We start from the raw sequence: 16083 nt of genomic DNA, 5'->3' as shown, positions 1-16083 counted from the left end.
TTTTTTTTTTTTTTTTTTTTTTAAGGTAAAGACCTGTTCGAACTTTCCATCCACACCCTCTGCCAGCTCATTGCTCTGAGATGGACAGGTCCTCATTCAAATGGACTTAGCTGAAGTTACCACCACCTAGCCCTCTCCCATGCCAGATAATCTTAGTTAGCTGTGACCTGTTCTTATTTCCGCTTGGCAAAGAAACTAGAGTGATGGGTTTTAGCAGGTGGTGTGAAATTCTTTAGTAACCAGAAGAGTTACTGTTTTGTATTCTAATGCTGAATATTCATTTTTACTGGTCTGAGAAGTTCTCCTAAATTTCTTTTTTGTTGCATTTGAGATAATGGCCTTCCAAAGATTGTAATTTAATTTCATCCTTATGATTTTGAGGTTTTATTTAATATAATTAAAAAATTTATCAGTCTCCGCCACCGGCCTCACAAGCACAATGACCCGAGTTTGATCCCCAGTACCAAAAAAAAAAATCCCCCCCCTAAAAAAATGTATCAGTCAACTGGTTCCAACCCCTGGTATTTAAATACTTTAGTTTTAGAAGCCCTTCACATAGAGCCCAAGTTATGTACCATGTATAACAAGAGGCGCCTTGGCCTTTTCTGTCGGGGGACTTGCAGCCCTTAAAGGTCCTGTCCCCGCAGAGGGTGGCCAGGGTGCAGCAAGGCCAGGTGGACCTGCAGCCCTCGTGCAGGGTGGGAACAGGGCAGGCTGCCCCTTAAAGACAGCTTGTGTCTGATCCAATGTTTTTGTAACCTGGGCTTTATTTTTGAGGGTCCTTTCAGGTTCACAGGAATGTCGGATCTGTTTTGACTCGGGCATTTCCCTCTCTGCAGGCGTCGCCTCATCTCCCAGAGATCGTCCTTGGAGACCCTGGAAGATATTGAGGAGAACGCCCCACTCCGAAGGTGAGCTTTTGATGTTTCATGTATGTGTTTGTAAACAGTGTTGGTATAAAATGGGTTTTTTTTAAAAGTCTTGATCTACAGAATTAAATGCTTTAAAGGCCCATCTGACTCCCAGAGGTCATGAACACACTCCTAGTGTGGAACTCCAACCCGGAGGACCTTTAGAATCAAGAGGCTTTTTCTCCTGTGGGCTCTCTTACTTTATTATTGTTGGGGGGTGGGGGTTACAGTGGTAGGGATCCAGCCCTTCTCTGTACATGCTAGGCAAGCGCTTCGCCACTGAGCTAAAACCTGGCCTTCATTTGCACTTTGAAAGCTGTTGTTTAGTGGAGGAAGAGCCCAGTACTATTGCAGATGTGATCACGTGGAAGTTATGGTCTCGGGATTCATTTTTAGCAAGAGGAGCAACCAGAACCCCTTAGGAGACGCCTGTGGCATCACTCCCGGGCCGGGTGCTGGGGAAACCTGATAAGGATGGCTGTGAAGGCTTCGTGGGCCTGGATGTGTTCCATTTTCGCCTTGGGATTAGAAAAGTGCTGGCGAGGCATCTTTTTGGGTGACAGCAGTTGCTGAGCTGTGCGTTTCTGGGCCTGGCAGTGCCTCCTCCTCTCAGCCTGCCCTCTGCTTTGGTCAGCATGCATCTGTAGAGTCGCAGCCAGGGCTGCCATGCTGTGTCTCATCATGTTCCCTGCAGCCCTGACTGGGCAGGCAGCATGTGGGGGCTTAGCCCTGCAGAAGGTGCTGAGGGAGGAAAGGGGCTGGACTCGAGTGTCTCAGGGAAGGCAGTGAGAGGTGGGCAGCAGGAGAGGGCCTGTGGGAGTCTGGAGCACCCGTGGACTTGCCGCAGCTCAGCCTTGAACCTGCATCCGCCCTCCATGAGCCTTGGCCACTTGCCGGGCAGAACTGCAAGTCCCTGGCTTCCTGCTGTAGCCCAGGAGATGCCACCCTGGACAGGGCTCCTTCTCCCACAAGAAGCAGAGGTCAGAGTGAGTCCAGACGGGCCAGGGCTCTGATTGAAAGTGTCCTGTGACCATGAATCTGGTCACTTATGTCACCCCAAAGAGACAGCGGGACTATAGAGTGTGATCTCTGCTTTTGAGGTCTTCGGAAACATGCACAGCCTCCAAAAGCACAGTGGCAGAAGAGGAGTATGGATGCTTGGACTGGTGCTCGGCCTGGGCATGAGTGCCCTCCTGCAGGCTGCTGTGACATGTTAGGAGAGGAGCCACGTGGCCCTCTGTGTTAACAGTCTAGGGCAGGTGCTGGCTTTGGTTCAGACAGTGAACTCAGAGGAGCAGTGTTCTTGGGTGGCAGCGAGTGGCACTGAGTGACTTGGGATAAGGTCGTTCTGACTAAGGCTGCAAATAGAGAAGTCGGTGAATGGAACTCAGAGGCCCCTGTGCTTCAAGAGGCTGCTAGAGGCCATGGTCTTTCGGGCTGTGTGGCAGCAGAGGGACCCCAGGCAGTCGGGCACAGGCCCAAGCGAGTTTCTGCCTCCTTGGGGATTCCAGGACAAGGCCTTCATGCCCCAGAACCAGAACCAGAAGTGGTGTCTTCAAGAGGTTTAGAGCAGGCAGGGAGGATCTGGGTGCTGTGTTCCTGGTGGGTCCCCTGTCACCTGCACCTTCCTTTCCAAATCCACGCAGACAAGCTGAGGCAAAATGGCCAGTCCACCTTCACTGCCACTTCACGCAAGGCTTTCTTATAGAATACTGTACTGAATTTCAAATGAATTTTGTGCAAATAGAACATTTTTTAAGTAACCAGAAACCAAGGCAGTTTTAGAAGTCTTTTCTTTCCCCCAGAGGGACTTTTTTTTTTTAATTAAAAAAAGTTCTTGTATCTATTTAGACATTTACTTGCTCCTCAGAAATAAAACAAACGAGGGCTGCGGATTTAGCTCAGTGGTTCGGTGGCCTGCCTCACAAGCGCAAGGACCCCAGTTCGATCCCCGGTACCAAAAAAGAAAGGAAAACAAATAAAACAAATGGGATATAGAAGAAGGGACACGGTTTGGGAATCTGGGGGCCTGAGTGCTTGGCCTGGCTCTTATAACAGGATGTGTGGCCGCACGACTCTAGGACCCCAGGGCTCCTGTCTGTCACATGAGAGGCCCAAACAGGCTAGTGTCTGAGGGTCTTTGCAGTCTGTGTGGAAAGTACCAAAAATGACACTGACGCATTTTGGGAACTGTGGGGGTGGAAGGCTATTAGCACAACTGTCTCTTAAGCTTAGCACGCAAGGCAGATGGCTCCAAGGCATCTATTAAAACTTGCATAATTAAGAGCATCCTGTAATCAGTGCTAATAAGAAAGAGCTAATCTTTCATTAAATTAGTTTTTAATTTAATTCCACCCTAATTTAATTTTGCATCACTTAAAATGTGTGTTTTTTAAAAGGTATTTCCACATTTAACGCAGGAGGCTGTGAAATAAATTTTTTCTTTGCCTAACCTGGGGCGACCTGAGCACTCAGCATTCCAGTTTCCTTGGCAATTGTTGCTAACGCCACCCGTCCCTGCAAGCATTTCTTAGGTTCCCTGGTGGCTTCGTTGAATGCTTTAAAAAAGCAAGACAACAAGCAGCTTGCTGGTTAAAGGGCTAGACTGGTAGGGTTCGATGATTAGGGCTGGGAGCTGATAGTGAAAGACGCAACTGTTACCAAGTTACCCTGTTGGAAGTCTTGCTTTTCTCTTCCACGTCACGGGTAGTGTTTCTGTGAACCACCCAGAAGGGCAGGAATCAAGCATTTAATAGAGAGGACTTTGGGAGTTATTCACCTGCTTGCTACCCACTTGGCGTCCAAAATAAGGGGTTAGGATGTCTTTACTAGGTGCTGAGAGAAACCTTGGTTCGTCTGTGGCAGGTACAGCCACCAGCAGCACCTGTCCTGGTTTCCCAGGCTGTCCGGGTGTGGGTGTCAGTGGCCACAACTGCTCAAGTCATTGCTGCTGCCGCCCCTGTCCCAGCTGGCACAGAAAGCTCCTGTGGCCCTTGTGTAGTTCCAGGGAAGGCCAAGGAGTCGGGCACGGGAGGCAGGTAGCAGTCAGAGAAGAGTTGTTTCTCTTCCGGGCCGGCGTGCGTAGCCACTTCGCGTAGGTGACAGGAAGAAGCAGCAGAGTTTGCTGAGCTGGCCCTGCCCACTGGCCAGCCCTTGGCCAGCTGCCCTCAGCTGTGATGGAGGTCTGAGGTAGGGACGGGAGGACACCCCATCCATCACCTTTCTTTATGCTTTCCCAGGTTCTCTTCCTGCACGTGAGACAGACCGTGCCCTGCATGGCCTGTAGACAAGAGCAGTCTTTCTCGAGGCAGAATGGGAACAGTTTGGGACTCTGGGGAAGAGAGGGAGACTGTATTCCCTTGAGTCCTGGCCTGGTCGAATCTGGATTCCAGGTTTGGAAGCCCGGATTGGGGCAGGAGTTAGAGGGTCCCCTGTGTCAGTCCTGCTCAGAGCCCCCAGGAAGCATCTGCTAGGGGCTTTCAGGCAGCGTTCTGTGGGTCTTGAACCTTTGTTTATAGCTAAGAAATACAGCACCTGTAACAAGGGCTTCAGCTTTGAGACTATGGAGGCAAATAGCTGAACAGGCACTGCTTGCAGCTAGTATTGGTTAATAATATAGCAGTGCTAGAAATTTGTGTGAGAGCGTTGGGGGGTGTGATCAAGCACATGTGTTTGAGTGTGTCACTCGATCGTTTAGGAAGCTTGTACATGACCGTTTGGCTCTCAGCAGCAGTGGCGGAGGGGTCTGGAATACTGACATGTGCCACAGTTGGACCCTGGAGTGGCCTTGGTCAGAGCCACGGGGAGCTCATTGAGGAGGCTGGGACGGGGTGGTCTCTGTTGTGGTCCTGCTCTGGACCCATGGCCCATGAAAGGCCCTTTCCCAGTGAAAGCCACCCAATGAGTATCTGTGAGCCTGGGGCTGCTTTCATTCCGCTCAGTGGTGTTTATCCAAGTAGTTCATTTTAAGGTGCTGTTTCTTAAGGAACGAGAGTGTTCGGTGTGCGGTGGGAAAGCGTTCCGGAAAGCCTGACCCTCGCCAGAGGGTGGGCTGGGGGCATGGTGGTGCGCCATGCTCGATGCCCCTGCCTCGGACCTGAGAGACGATTGGGACCCCATTGGCCTGGACCCTGTCCTTCCCCTGCCCGCTTTGCAGGCCACCTTCCCACAGCTCTGTCACCTGGGTGGTGCTGTCACCCTTTGCCCGAAGCCCCTGAATTCGAACTGGCTGAGTTCAGTGATGCCCCGGAGGAGCTGGGCCTACTCTTTTGCTTTCTAAAGCAAAAGGAGCCCGCACTGTGGTTAGAAAGGGTTGTTTTGTTTTGTTTTTGTCTGTTAAACAAACTTCAAAAACAGTAACCAACTGAATCTTCCATTCTTACTCACATTTAACCAGTGGCTTCCCAGGTGTAGGCAGATTAGGAGTTGAGGCAACTGTCCAGCTAATTCAGACCAGAATCCTGCTCTGGAAGAAAAATGATTCAAGGTTGTTTTTAAACTGAACTTTCCATGTTATCTCCCCAGCTCTGGATTCTTTGAATTTATAACTTTCTGTTCCTTTTGCCTATGTTGATTGAGGAGGATTCTTTTTAATGACAATAAAGTGACAATAAAGGATAACGTCCTTGGAACCTGGATAGGTTAAGTTATTGTAACTCAGACAATAGTTTTCATTAGCTGGCTTTCAGAGCATATGAATTATTACTGGTGTTATCAAGGAAGTTGTCTGTCACTGGGTTTTTTAAAGCTTTGCTTCCAGCTGCATTGTTTTATTATCCTGCAACTCCTGCCTGCCTCGGGTGACTTAAAGCATTTGCCTGGTCTTTCCTTCCTGTCTTTGTGTGGAGGTGTCTCAGCCGTTCAGCACGCAACTGACTATGTTTTTGCAATGACTTTATGTTTCAGATGTCGAACTCTCTCAGGTTCGCCCAGACCAAAGAATTTTAAGAAGATTCATTTTATCAAGAACATGCGGCAGCATGACACCAGGAACGGCAGGTACGGCAGGAGCATCTGGCTGCTTCCTGGCCAGGACTGGCGGGCATGGTGGGAAGGGACAAGGCAGGGCCGAGGGGATTGGAGCTGAGTAGCCAGAGCTGAGCAAAACACGCACTTTAGGACCTGGAGCAGTGGTGATGAGCCTGTGGCACAAGTGCCGCAGTGGGCTGTTTGTACCATTGAACGCTCTAAAAGGTTCGCCATCACTGCCCTAAGAGGCCCTTGTGTAACCACCTCCCTTTGGCTTCAGAATCACCAAGAGGAATCTGTGGAGAACAGTGCTTCCTAAGGTTTAAGTGAGAGACCTAGGCCAGCAAAAAACTGACTTTTTGATTGCCTGCTAAGAATAATAATAATAATTTCCATAACAATCTTCATGGAAAACTGAACAGAAAAATAGTCGTTTTTCTGCTGTATCAGTTTTGTTTTCACTTTGTGAGCACTGGTTAATAAACACCCTGCAGAGCTGTGCCTGAGTGCGGATTCTGCTCTGGCTTTGCTGACTCTCTTTAGAAGAACAGAACCAGGACTTTGCTGGCAGATTCTTTCTCTGAGCTGGTTCACATTCCTGGGCCGGCTGACATTTGATGCAGATGTACTCTTTTGAGACGTGCTAGTAATTAAAAACTATTTTGGCTGAAATTTGTAAGACCTGACATTACAGTGCTGGGCCACAGATGAACGAACCGCAGCCAGCATGCTTGTCATGGGCTTGCTGAGCTCCGTGGGGGCGGGGAGGGGAACACAGCTCCTCCCCTGGGGACCTGGGATGCTCTGTGACCCTGGAACGGAGCAGAGGTCCTGCTGCCAAGACCATCTTGTTAGATCTCTCAGTTTCTAGGGGAGCACATGGGCCCCCAACACCCTCTGCTCTACAAAATGAAAATCACTAAAGGCTTTTAGAGTCATTAAGGCCCAGAATTCCTGTTGCTTGGTGATGGAAAATACACTTTAAACCTGTAAATGATGCTAGTGTTTATGATTTTTAAAGGTTCCTGTCCCTATTTTTTATAGGAATAGGGAATGTACTTTTATAACAATTGCAGTGGTTTCACAATAGCAAAATTGAGATATTCAAGTAGTCTTTACATTGTATGTTCATATTTTAAGTATGGAGCATTTAGTTAAAATTCACCCAACTGTCCTTGTTAATTGGAATACTCTGAGTCTCTTATGCTCACTACGATTTATCCATATTGTGCCTTATTCATTTAGCTCCCCGTTTTTTTCCCTTGAGGCTTTTATGCCGTTTTTGTATAATTATAATTTATTTACATTTGTGTTTTCCCCCCTAATGTCCTTAACCATAACATGAACTTGGCAAGGCTATAATTCCTAAATACAATGACAAAGCCAGAGAGATGCGCCAAGTTGGTAGTATTCCTGCCTCTTGCTGCTGGCTGTCCAGGGTACCAAGACAGATTATTCCTGGGTGTGGTTAATGAGAGATTTGGATTCCTGGGATTTCCAGACATCGCAGAGCTGCCTCCCTGCACACAGTGACCCAGGGATGACGTGGACACTCAGCAGGGCTGGCCGCCTAATTGGGGATCTGGAGGAGAGTTGGGACCTCGGCCAATCTGCAGATCTGTGGGCCGGAAGGAGACGGAAGGACCACGGGCTGGCTGTAGCTGCGCTGTCTCTGCCCTGGCGAGAGCCCGTTTTCCTGTGCAAGTGGACCACAAAAGGGGCTTCCCTTCCGTGGCTTTATTAGCAAGGATGGATTGTCCTCAGAAGAAAGAGAACCCAGGAGGAATTCAGGACGAAAATAGGATTTCTGAGGCAACAGGAGGAAATTGTGGCCAGCGGCTGATGAATGGGAGGATGTAACCCAACTTTTTGGAAAGGAGAGCAGAAGGTTTGCCCCGCGGGCACCGACCACACAATGGAAGCTCCTGGTGGAGGTGGCCGGGCCAGGGCCATCTGGATGAGCTCCAGTCCCCGAGCTGTGGTCTCCTCCAGCGCCCCCGCCCCTCCTAGGATCTCCAACTCCACAGCCCAGCGTCTCAGACTGCAGGGCTCCCTCGTTCCCAGATCTGCTGACCTGTGACAGACCTGTCTGACCCCACCGGGAGTTTCAAGTACAATTTTGAGATAGGACGTGGGAAAGGGATCGCCTAAATTTGAAAACCTGATACAAAGGGAGGCAGTACTTACAGCATTTAAAAGCAAAATGACCTCAAGCGGGTAATACCAGAGCAGCTGTGAGGAAGAAACCTTGGGGCCTCAGGTGGTTCTGTGTCCACCATAAAGAATTACTTCATCTGTGACCTGAGAGGGAGCCAGGCTGGCCTGCAAGGTAGACATGGGCACCTGGGGTGGAAGCGTGTGGCTGTCCGAGAAAAGCACGTTTCATCGTCTGATGAAGATGGTGCTCTGCAGCCTTGGGAGTCACAGCGGACTGATGGTTGGAAACAAAGCGGCACATCCTTGGATTGCAGGGACACAGATCTCAGGAAGTTCAGGCAACAGGTGGCTTGGCCCTTACTGCCAAAAGAGATTGTGAGGGTGGCCAGATGGCGACAGGTCCCTTGGTGAAGTGCTTACTGTGTGCCAGGCCTGAAGTACTTTCTGGGCTTCGTGTCATTGACTCGAAACTCGGTGGGGGTTTGCTGAATGCATGGAGGTGCTTTATACAGAAGCGTCTGTCTTCAAGCCTAGAGCTCAAGGACTGGAAAGGACTTGGAAACCCAGATGGTCTTGGAACAGCCTTAGAGGCAAGGCATTATGATGTCTCTGGTGAGCTTAAATGGGAGATTATGGGCCCTTGAAATCAAAGTCCACTGTCCAGAGTTGTGGGTGAGACTGGAGACTCCTCTGGCCTTGGATGGCTCTAAGGACAGAGATGGGGCCTCTGCTGGCTGGGAGCGTCGAGGAAACCAACTCTGCTCTGACCTCCAGAGTTAGAAGTTAACAGTTTTATGTTGTTTTAAACCATTAACTATGTGGTAAATTTTTTTATTGCAACCACTGGAAAGTAATCCTAGTTAATAAGTACTTATTGCCCCAGTTTATAGAGCACAGAGCGGGAAAGAGTGGTGGAATTCTAGTCCAGCACCCCACTGTCTCTCTCTGTCTCTGTCTGTCCCTCCTCCTCCCCCATGTTATCCTGGAGATTGAACCCAGGCCTTTTGCACTGAGCTACATTCTTGGCTCCTCCTTCCTCCCTCCCTCCCTTCCTTCCTTCTTTTGACAGGGTCTTACTGAGTTGCCCAGCTTAGGTTCAAACTTTTAGCCCTCCTACCTAAGCCTCCCAGAGTACACGGTTACAGGTGTGCATCTTTGTGCCTGGCTTACAGTTTATTATCTTAAAGAGACCAGTGGGAGGCAACAATCTATTCTCTAGCACAGCATGTTATGGTAGAGCGTGGGAAGTCTCTGCTGAATTCTGATTTTTAAAGAATCATTAGGACTAAGAAAAGAATGAGTATGAAAAGCAAACTTATAAGAATAGTGTGAGGGAGACTCCAGTCCAGAAGGAAGTAAATATTGTTAGAAAAAGAAGAAAAATGAAGCCCTTGCAATATGCAGGGAAGGAAATGTAAAATGATTCAGTGACCACGGAGAGCAGCTGAGTAGAGCCTTAAAAAGCTAAGCATAAAAGGATCATATGAGCCAGCAAGTTCATTGCTAGGTGCATCCCCCAGAGACTGGAGAAACAGCATTCAGACACTTGTACACCAGCACAACATTATTCATCATAGCCGGAGATGGAAACAGTCTGTGTCCATCAGAGGATGAATAGGTAAACGACACGCGGTGTGTTCATGTGAAGAAATACTCCTAATCAACAAAGGACTGATACCTGCTACGCGCTGTATGAACCTTGAAGACACTATGCTGGGGGAATGAATTAAGCCAGACACAAAAATTCCACATATAGAAACCATATCCAGAACAGGCAATCCCATAGAGACAGAAGTACGTATGTAGATTAGAGGTTTCCAGGGGCTGAGAGGAGAGAGAATTATTGGCTCAGATTTCTACAGTTTCTTTCTGGGGTGATGGAAGAGTTTGGATAATGATAGTCGTATACATTGTGCATGAGCTTAGTGGCACTGAATTATACGCTTGACCTGTCCAAGGGCATGTTTTATGTTCTATATATTTTGCTGAAATGAAGCAATAAAATGCCTCCGATACCAGTGGGGCTTGTATAATCATAATTCAGAAGAGGAGGGGAAATGATGTTGAATTTCTTGGGGCTGATGGTCAAGGCCAGCAGATGTCAGCCCCCGGCCACGTTCATTCTCTTCCAGCAGAGCTGTGAAGTGCAGGCTGCAAACAGCACGGTGCCAGGCACACAGCAGGTACTCTGTGATACGGAATAAATGAATGGAGAGGCCTTTTCTGTGGCTTCCATCTTTAGGGCTAGATCTGGGGAAGGGAAGCAATTTGGGAATGCAGTTGATTTTTAAAATGCCATGGAAAATGAAAGAAGTTCTACGTCTGTGCCAGGCAATAGTTGCCTTAAGATAAGAAAGTCAAATGAATCTGTGATGGTAGCAGAGGGTAAATTCTAATAATCATCCCAGCCAGCAAGCCGCAGGCTGATTGCTGGCAGAGACAGGGAGCAGATGGTTTGTGTGCTTTTTAGAAATGAGTGTGGAGGTTGCTAGTAGTCACCAGGAGTTCACTAAGGAAAGTCATGTTAAATTAACTTCACTTCCGTATTGATGGAATAACTAGGTTAGTAGATTAGGGGGCTGCTGGGTGCATGCAGTTTCTCAATTTCAGCAGACTATTAGGCTGTTCTCGTTACTACGTATGTCCCAGGGTGTGGAGTAGCGGAGAGAGCTGTGGGAATCATAACGCCTGAAAAGCTGCAGCAACTGGAGGTTGTTAGCTGACCTTTCACTGCGCCAGCTCAAGGGAGATGGGAGAAGGGCGGCGTGTGGGGTCCCTAAAGTCAGCGTTACATCCTTCACCCTGTAGACCGGAGGCTGGTGAGGAAGCCCATAGGCCTCGTTGTGAGCACCTGGAGAAGTGGGGTGAAGGGAAGTGAACGTGCGTGACAGAGAGGACCCGAGTCCAGAAGTGCTGGGCCCGCCTCACGGAGATTAAATTCAGTGGGGATAAAGGAATGTAGTTAGACTGTCAGATACCACACGAAGGAGAGGCTTTTCAGAAGTTTACAGGGAAAATATGTCAGTATGAGACGGGACAGTGAGTTCCACCTGGGCTAAGAGTTTGGTGTGAGTCAGTGTAGGCTGACTCAGCTTGGCCTTATCCAAGAAACGCGTGGCTTTCGCACCCATCTGTTGTGTTGTGACAGCGGGAGTGTCGTGTCTTGGGACAGAGGTCTCTATTAGGTTGGCCCCACGGCCCTGGATTCCTGCAAGGAATCTTGTGCATCACAACAGAAGGCGCTACTGTAGGATTCTGGTTTTCTTTTCTTTTTAATAGTCTAGTTCTTTCTGGGCTTCTGGAGGTCTCTCTCATAAGAACCATTCTTAGTTCTTGGCCTTTGGCTAACGATTATTAAAAAAGTCAGAATGCAGCAGGGACTTTCCTCCAACTCCAGCACAGCATGCTGCCTTACGGGATTTTCACCTCACACCACTGCTTTCCGTGAAGCGAGCACACTTGGTGGTGGCAAGCGTGAATTTGAATGCCGCCTCCCTCTTCCTAGCCAGCATGTGGGTGACAACGCGACTGGACACTGCAGTGCATTCAGCAGTGCCACTGCCACCAGCTTTGGTGGGTCCGTTGGCTGCACCCGTGAACGAAATGGTTCCTGCTTCAAGGAGCTTCGACAGATGATAAATAGTTAAACAGAGATGGGATCAATGTGCTACGGAAAAAGGCTGAAGCACTTGGGGGCCAGGAGGCGAGGCAGGCGTGGTCGGGGTCACAGGGGAGACCTTGGGGGCCAAGGGGCCAGCCACCCACTGGGAAGGGAGCACAGACCAGCAACTGTAGAGACCCCCAGGCCAGAGCGTGGTGGTGTTTGAGGAACTGTAGGGAAGCTGGCGTGTTGAGGAGAGGAGGAGATGAGCCCTGAGAAGTTGGGGACATCTGCTTGTGTGCGGTTCAGGTGGGCACCAGGGTGGGTGCTGAGCAGAGGAGTGGCACGTTCTGGGTTGCTGTGGATAGCTGCAATCCCTGGCTGACCAAAAGTCAGGGAGGCACATTGCAGGTCACCTCGGGTCACCTCTTCTTTGTTGTAAAACATAAGGGTTGGGGGTCTGTTGTTTTCTTAAAGTGAATTTATTTCAACGTGAAGTTCAAGACCAACCCAAGGCCTTTAGGAAACCATTCACCAACACATCTGCAAAGCCTTCAATGAAGCAGAGCGCTGGCCGGCACAGCTTCTGGGATGGGCCGTTGAGTGCAGCTTGTCCTGTGGAGCCGCCAGTCACCCTTAGCTCCAGTCTTCATCTTCTCAAGCTCCACTGAATGTGAGGGCAGGAGGAACAGGAAACGGAAGAAGAGACTCAGCCCACAGGATGTGTGGAAGATGACTAGCAATTACAGAGCCTCCCTGAGCAAGGCCAGCTGGTGCCCCTGAGCGCTCCACAGGTACTGCCAAGGTGTCCGCGGCAGGTGGAGATTCCTAGCGTGAAGACTGAGACAGCCAGTGGCCTTTGGGACTTCTGTGTCTATGATTCTCAGGGCCCTCTTAGGAAAGGAAGGACTTTGTTGGTGCTTGCAGTTCTCAAGGCTCATAAATGTCTGTGTCTGAGAAAGACTGACCAGGGGACAAGAGTGTTCAGATACTAGGCTCTGTGTGTCTGCATTACACACGCTGGTAGCTGCCGTGGGCCCAGGCAGGGCCACCTCCTATGGCTGCTCCAGGGTCATCTCATGGTGAACCGGTTGGGAGCTGCTCTTAGTAGTAAGGAGACTGAGCTACCTGGGGAGGAAGTTACAGCCATTTCAAAGGCTTGGAGGTGGGAAGAGATGAAGAACTGAGCCCAACATGTCTTCTCTGCACTGTGAACTCGGTAGGAGAGAGAGAGAGAGAGAAGATTTTAGCACCTTTTGCCTGCTTTGTAAAGTAAGATGATGAAAACGACATTGAGGCCTTTCCTTCTTGTACCAGAAGCTTTTGGTGGGAAAAGGGAGACAGACAGGTTGTAAGTTAACTTGTTTGCAAGCTCATCGTTCCACTCATCCACCCAGTTTAGTTTGAAAAATGAGTTGGAGGAAGTGGCACATTTCAAAAAATAAACAGGGATGGGTGGCCTTAAAAGAAGAACAGCATCATTGCTTTTTCTTGCCAAAGCCAATCCATCCAGCACGATCAGACAGTGCCTGTCCTCCCGGAGGTAAAGGTGTAGCATTGACCCTTGCTCTTCCCTTCTCCGGCCTTCTGTTTTCTTTTCTGATACCAGATCCCACCATCCCCCAGCAGGAGACCTCAGCCCCACTAGCATCATATTTACCATCAATTTGCAACAGAACCCGGGTTGAGGAGGCCAGTGAGTAGATGTGTAGACAGCAGGCCAATGGAATCCAAGCCATCACCACCCTCTGTGCTGCAGTTTTCTTTGCCTCTCCTGCCTGTGCTGGTGACTGGTGGGAGGTGAGGAGGAGCCAGCAGAGCTGTGGTGCTCAGCACTGAGAACGCAGGTGCCTACGGTGTCCCTGTGTGCCCAGGCACTGGATGGCACCACCTACAGCAGTGTTGTTCTGCATACCTCTCTAACAAGCGTGGACATGATGGTGCCTTTTATGTGGCTGCTGAGAGAAATAATTTTTGATACTAAGTGACTGGGCTTGGAGCCTTGTGTGTGTGGGTCTTTGCTGCAGCAGAGCTTATGACCTAAAAGTCCCTGTTGCTCTCTTCAGCTGGTGTGATTCACAGGAAGTAAGACGAGACACAGGGTAAAGATTTAAGGGCTGGAAACCACTTCCGGATGAACAGGACCTTCCCTTGGTGAGACAGTCCTTGTCCCACCAGTGGCAAACAGTGCCTGGGGAGGACACTGCTTCTAGACGTTACTGCTAATGGACAGCTCATGGTCAAGGTCACACTGGACACGCTACCAGTGCTGTCCTGGAAGAACAGGGAGGAGATGACCCTGTGATACCATATTCAACCTCTTTTCCTCCTTCCTCCCTGTTATAGGCTGGACTGTGTCCCCCTAAATTTGTATACTGAATGTTCTAATCCCCAGTCCTTCAGAAGGGACCTTGTTTGGAAACAGAGCGTTGCGGGTTTAATTGGCTAAGGTCACACTGGAGTAGGGTGACTGCCTAATCCAATACGGCTGGTGTCCTAATTTTACAAATGGGCACCACCCAGGGTTAAATATTCTGCCTCCTGAAGATTGCCACAAGCCAAGGAAATAACCAGCAGAAGCCGGAACACAGCCCTCGCACCCTCAGAAGCAACGTACCCCTCGGACACCTGACCTCGGACCTCTGGGAACCTTCCTGAAACCGGAAGACAACAGATTTCTGTTGTTTAACACATTCCCGCTGGCTTGCACCACCGGTGCTCCATGAACGACTGTCCCCTCGCATGGCTTGTACCACCCAAGGGGACAGTCCTCTGCTACCTGATGGGACGGTCTTACAGGTACCCAGCAGCGAGGCGTGAATTACGGCCCCGTTGTGAACACCTTAGGCGTTCACAACACCTGTGGGACGTCCCTGTCTGTCTTTGTGAGCTTTGCTGTCAGCCCCTGCCAACCCGTTCCTCTCTCCTCATTCTCTCACCGCCCCTTGAGAGCCCACGGCTTCCATCACCCCATCATTTCCACCCAGGCCAGGATGTCCAGCCTGGGCTTCCTTCGGGACCCCAAGAATCTAGGTGCAGAATTCTTTGGGATTTTTATCACTTTTTTCCCCTTCACCTTTTAGAATTGTCTTGCCTATCTTAATTTCAGCTGCAGTTTTTTTCTTTTCATTAACTTGCCTCGTTAAAGTATTTTTCAAAGCATTCAGTGATTTTTCACAGAAACGAGATTTCTTTTCACATTTCATGAGTTTGTGCAGACTTCAGTGAACAGTAGCAAGCAGAAAACTGACATAAACAGGTTGGGGACATATGTCACTGACCTTGTAGATGTACAGCTCGGCATGGAGGTGGCCTGTGGAGATGCGTGTGCCGGGCAGAGGGAAGTGGGAACCCGGTGAGTCTGGACGAGGTCAGTGAAGAGCACTGCGCCTCCCCTTGGTTCCCTGCACACTTTCTCCGTGTGAGGTCTCCAGTGTGCTCGTTCATGCCCTTGGCTTCCTGGTCAGGGAACCACACCCCTGCGTAAGCTCGTCCCACCCAGCACTGAGCCTTCTGGGGCAGGAGCCCTCGTCTGCACCCTTCCCTTCTCTCCCCAGCTCCTTGTGCCACGCCTGGCCTCAAAGGAGTGCTGGAGGAATAGCCGTGGGAGGGAGGAGGAGGGGAGAAGCTCACGTAGCTTGTTGCTCAGGAATCTTCTGGCAGCGAAGTTGCTCCTCCTCCGTGGGCAGAGCCCTGGCAGTGGTGGTGATGTCACATGATGGAGGTGGCAGTGGACGAGGTGGTAGTGGCGGTGACAGTCATGGTGGCGATGCCCCCATGCGGACGCAGTGGGCTGCTTGGCACAGATCTTCAGATGCATTGTCCCGTTTACTGTGTGCCAGCCATCTGCTCCTGACGTCCCTGCGGCCTCACAAGTCTCTGTCGGCCCTTGCCGCCCTTCATCCTGTGTGCTGCACCCCCATTCTCACCTGCTGGAGGATGATGATGATGACGCCTTCCCTCCGCTCAGTACCAAACCCTGCAGTGCCACCTTCTCCACGGGCCCCACTCCCCACCCAAGCACCCTGCCCCTCCAGGACAGAAGGTGACAGAATATTCGTGGAAGCCCCCAGGTCTCTGCTTTGACCTTGTGCGCAGACAGAGCACCTCCCGCAGTGAGGAGAGGACTTCTGAGGAGGAAATGCATCCCCAGGTGGCTAAGGAGGTGTCCGCAGGTGCACAGGGACACTTTGTGTTGTCGGTTTCATTCAGCTTTTCGTCATGCACTTGTCAGCCCATCACAAGAGAGGAGAGGGGGTCCAGTCCCCCTTCTGGAAGCTTTTAATAAAATATTGTGAGAGCAGGAGAGGCCTGGTGTAGGGAAGTGGTTCAGAGCAGAGCTGTGAAGAGAATGGATTTCTGGCTTTCGTGCTGTTCACCTGTGCGTGGTACTGTTAGTCTCCACCAGTTTGCCTTCTCCCGGCACAGCAGCCGTGCCAAAGAGTG

General features: G+C 50.1%; 1 protein-coding gene across 1 annotated transcript in view; it reads left to right on the top strand.

Moving 5' to 3' along the window:
• The window catches only part of Cables1 (Cdk5 and Abl enzyme substrate 1), a 72104-nt gene that overhangs the window by 16511 nt on the left and 39510 nt on the right, over positions 1 to 16083 (top strand). The window contains exons 3-4 of the mRNA XM_033757412.1: positions 840 to 911; positions 5817 to 5909. Coding sequence (XP_033613303.1) covers positions 840 to 911; positions 5817 to 5909 — 165 coding nt within the window. The remainder of the gene's footprint in view (positions 1 to 839; positions 912 to 5816; positions 5910 to 16083) is intronic.

Source organism: Fukomys damarensis, unplaced genomic scaffold (assembly GCF_012274545.1).
Source record: "Fukomys damarensis isolate Sample0158 unplaced genomic scaffold, DMR_v1.0_HiC HiC_scaffold_30, whole genome shotgun sequence".
NCBI lineage: Eukaryota > Metazoa > Chordata > Mammalia > Rodentia > Bathyergidae > Fukomys > Fukomys damarensis.
Note: the sequence above shows the minus strand (reverse complement) of the source record. Positions and strands in the feature narration are given on the sequence as shown.